The 3,240-nt window shown below is 39.3% G+C and overlaps 1 protein-coding gene across 1 annotated transcript; it reads right to left on the reverse strand.

The window, feature by feature from the left end:
* Nucleotides 1-306: 306 nt before the first annotated feature.
* defbl2 (defensin, beta-like 2) lies at nucleotides 307-1,734 on the reverse strand. The gene is made up of 4 exons (XM_084730280.1): nucleotides 1,577-1,734; nucleotides 1,149-1,300; nucleotides 762-873; nucleotides 307-642 (listed from the first exon to the last, which is right to left on the reverse strand). The coding sequence occupies exons 2-4, from the start codon at nucleotides 1,204-1,206 to the stop codon at nucleotides 621-623; spliced, it is 192 nt and encodes a 63-aa protein (XP_084586406.1). The 5' UTR covers nucleotides 1,207-1,300; nucleotides 1,577-1,734; the 3' UTR covers nucleotides 307-620.
* Nucleotides 1,735-3,240: the final 1,506 nt, after the last annotated feature.

Genomic DNA, 3,240 nt, shown 5'->3' on the forward strand with positions numbered 1-3,240 from the left:
CAACTCATCTTAATATATAATATAATATAAAACAACATATTAAAGCCTTAAATTTATTTTAATTTGAATTAATTCAATGCATTTAATACAGTGCATGGCTCAGGTGCGCACTTAAAAATCTAAGAATGTAATATATATACATACAGTGCAATTTATTAGAAAGCCATATTCTAGTTTCATTTTAAAAATGAACTGTGGGACATTTAAAAACAGGCAGGGGGCTGCAGCTGGCCTGCAGGCAGTAGTCTGGCCACTCAAGCTGATGGTGATGATGATTGTAAAGAAAAAGCAACAACCAAACATGAGTGAATTTATGTTAATGTGTTTATTGGCCACACAGCAATTCAGAGAGAACTAAGTGTTCACACAGGATTTAGAGTGAAACATTATTAAATGTAAGCTACAGGATCAGTCACACATCGTAGCAGCAGCTAATGGCCACTCATATAAAGTCCACTTCAAAAGCGCTGATTGTCAGATCCCACAGCGTGTTAGAAATCCAAGAGGGGTTGATCAGTCAAAATAATTTATCCAGGCAAAGTCTGCATCAGTTCCCAGAATCCCTGAAGATGTCAGCCTTCATGATGTAACACCTTCAAGGCATCATTTGATAGCAGGTGCTAAGAACGCGTAGCACAACACCTGAAAATGAAAACAGCACAACTGAAATTAATTTTACAGTTTAAAAATAGCTCATACGATCTTTCTAATAAAAGTACAAAGTTATGCACAGTTCTACTCAAAGATCTCTGCAGGCCTACCTGTATCTGCGAGGACACCCGTGATGACCAACAATGTACTCCTGAGCATAGCAGAACCGTCTGCAGAGTCCTCTATACCCACATGTCCAATACTGCATTTCTGGGTCATTGCCTGTAGATCATTATGAAAGAATCGCATATGTTCAAATGTTCCTGACTTGTTCATGAACTGCAGTCACAATAAAGCCTTTAAACTTTAAAAGAAGTTCAAATTTAAATTACTTAATGGTTAAGAAACCTGTCAAGTCTCCTCAGTGCCACACAAACAGCCCCAGAATGAGTACAGTGCATTTTGAGCATTTGCCATGTCGTGATTTGCTTGATTTGATCATAAGCAGTAAGAAAACAGTGAGTGTGTATGTGCGCGTGTGTGTATCCATTGCTTACCCTCCCCGACAGCGAGCATTAGGAGAAGCACAAGGAGAACCAAGCTCAGTCCCTTCATGTTTGTGTACCAATAAGCTTTCAGACACTGTTGTGGACAGGCTGATGCTGCATTTATACAGCATTTCCACCACGGGGGAGGAGTCCGTCCTGCTCTGTCCAAATCACAATAACAAAGTATCACTGAATGATGGCTGTCTGAGGGCTGAAGGGCAGGACTATCAGCTTACTCAGTTTAAGCTAACAGCTTCTTGAGAATTCGAGATTGCTTTTAGGCATTTTTACAGAGAATTATGTTGTAATTTCCTGTGCTAAACAATATTCTTTTGTTCAGCCTGCTCTGTGATTGAGAAATGCAGTAAATGATCTCAACTGTTAACCAACACAAACATCTAAATCAAAGAGGGACAGATCTTTGATGTTGTACTTACATACAGCCCTATGTCTGGACAGAGGAGTAAACACAGACCACAAAAGACTCCTTCAAAACAACAAGCCCTTCAAAAGTTATAATAACTGCGAGTGAAGTTCTAACTAATCTGTTTGCTTTAGACACAGTGAGCAGTTCAATTCTGCCTGTCCTGCTGTGTTTTTAATGGGCTGCCCTCTGTTCGACCACTGCTCTGCCCACATCTGAATATGGCAGTAGTTCATGTGTTATTGCTGATGCTGTGGAACTACAATCAAAGTGCACAAAACACGCTGCTCCAGTGACACAGGGGAGGATTGTTAACAAAACAATAACAACACAGGGTATGAGCACACAGACATGTACTTGTGTAGCATGCCCCCTAGTGTTTATGTAAAGATTTTGGTTTGCTCACACACACAGGTACATACTGCATAAAGCAGTTTAAAGGAACCAAACATGATACAAAGTTTTTCAAACCAATCTATTTTTTTTTGGTCTGGGAAAATCAGAAAACCACTTGGCACAAGTGGCCTTACAGCATGACAGTGTTCAGAATCAGAATAAAGCACAGGGAAGTCAGCAAAGTGAGTAAAGGGTTGCACGTAGATGTGACATATTTAAAAGTGCTTTTTCTGAGAAATCACTTATAGCTTTTACATTATTTCTGATGCACAAGATACAAATCTGTACTCAACTTATATAAAGGAAATTTATATTTAAAACACCTTTATAGTAATTAAATATATAAATATATTTTAAATACATATATATATATAGAGAGAGATATGTCCCTATAACAAAATTGTAGCTCCACTGACTAGAGATGAAATAGAGCTGAACACTATGATGTCACAGTCCTTTGACCTTTGACCTTTTGCCTTCAAGATACAGCGCAGCGAGGAGAGCGGCCGCCCGCTGGCAGCCACCTCAGGATGCGCCCTCACTGAGGTCAGCAGACCCCAACCGGAGGAGGTATTTCCACCGATGTCAACAAAAAAAAAACTACCCCCACTGACTAGAGACAAATAGAGCTGAACCTTACGAAGTTGACCTTTGACCTTTCATCTTTGAGCTGCAGTGCAGCAAGGAGGGCGCCCACATGTTGGCAGCTGCCTCAGAAGGCACTTTTTGCCTGCCTGCTTACTTACTTACTTACACATGGCAACAAACACATGCACATTGTTTGTAACTGTTAGTTGCTGTCCACAGAGAATGACCTAGATTAATTAAAAATTGTATTTATTACTATTAACCCTTATAACAAGTCCTCTACTCTAAACCTAGTACCCTCTACTCTTAGCAACATCCTGGTTGTTTCCACCTTAGAACTTAAAAGGACATGAACAGGCAGTCGGAATAACAACTTCACATTTCAGAATCGAGGACCATCCAAGGAGTACATGAATGCACTATTACCTGACTTACCTGATTTCTCATTATCGAGACAATGACACATGGCTTTTTTTTTAAATCCTTTATTTGTGAAAAAATTTAACCAAAAAAGACAGAACAAGACAGATATAAAGTACATCCTGCCAATAATACTAAGCAGTTACCATGATGTATGAAGTGATGTGATATATAGCTCAGACTCAGTGATAGATTGTGTATGTGGATAATGCGTCTGGATTTTAGGATCCTTATGGTGTCTAGTTGAGAATTTTGATGTTGCCAAAGTCAACT

The sequence above is a fragment of the Lutjanus erythropterus genome, chromosome 11 (genome assembly GCF_056507025.1).
Source record: "Lutjanus erythropterus isolate fLutEry1 chromosome 11, fLutEry1.hap2, whole genome shotgun sequence".
In the NCBI taxonomy this organism is placed as follows: Eukaryota; Metazoa; Chordata; class Actinopteri; order Lutjaniformes; family Lutjanidae; genus Lutjanus; species Lutjanus erythropterus.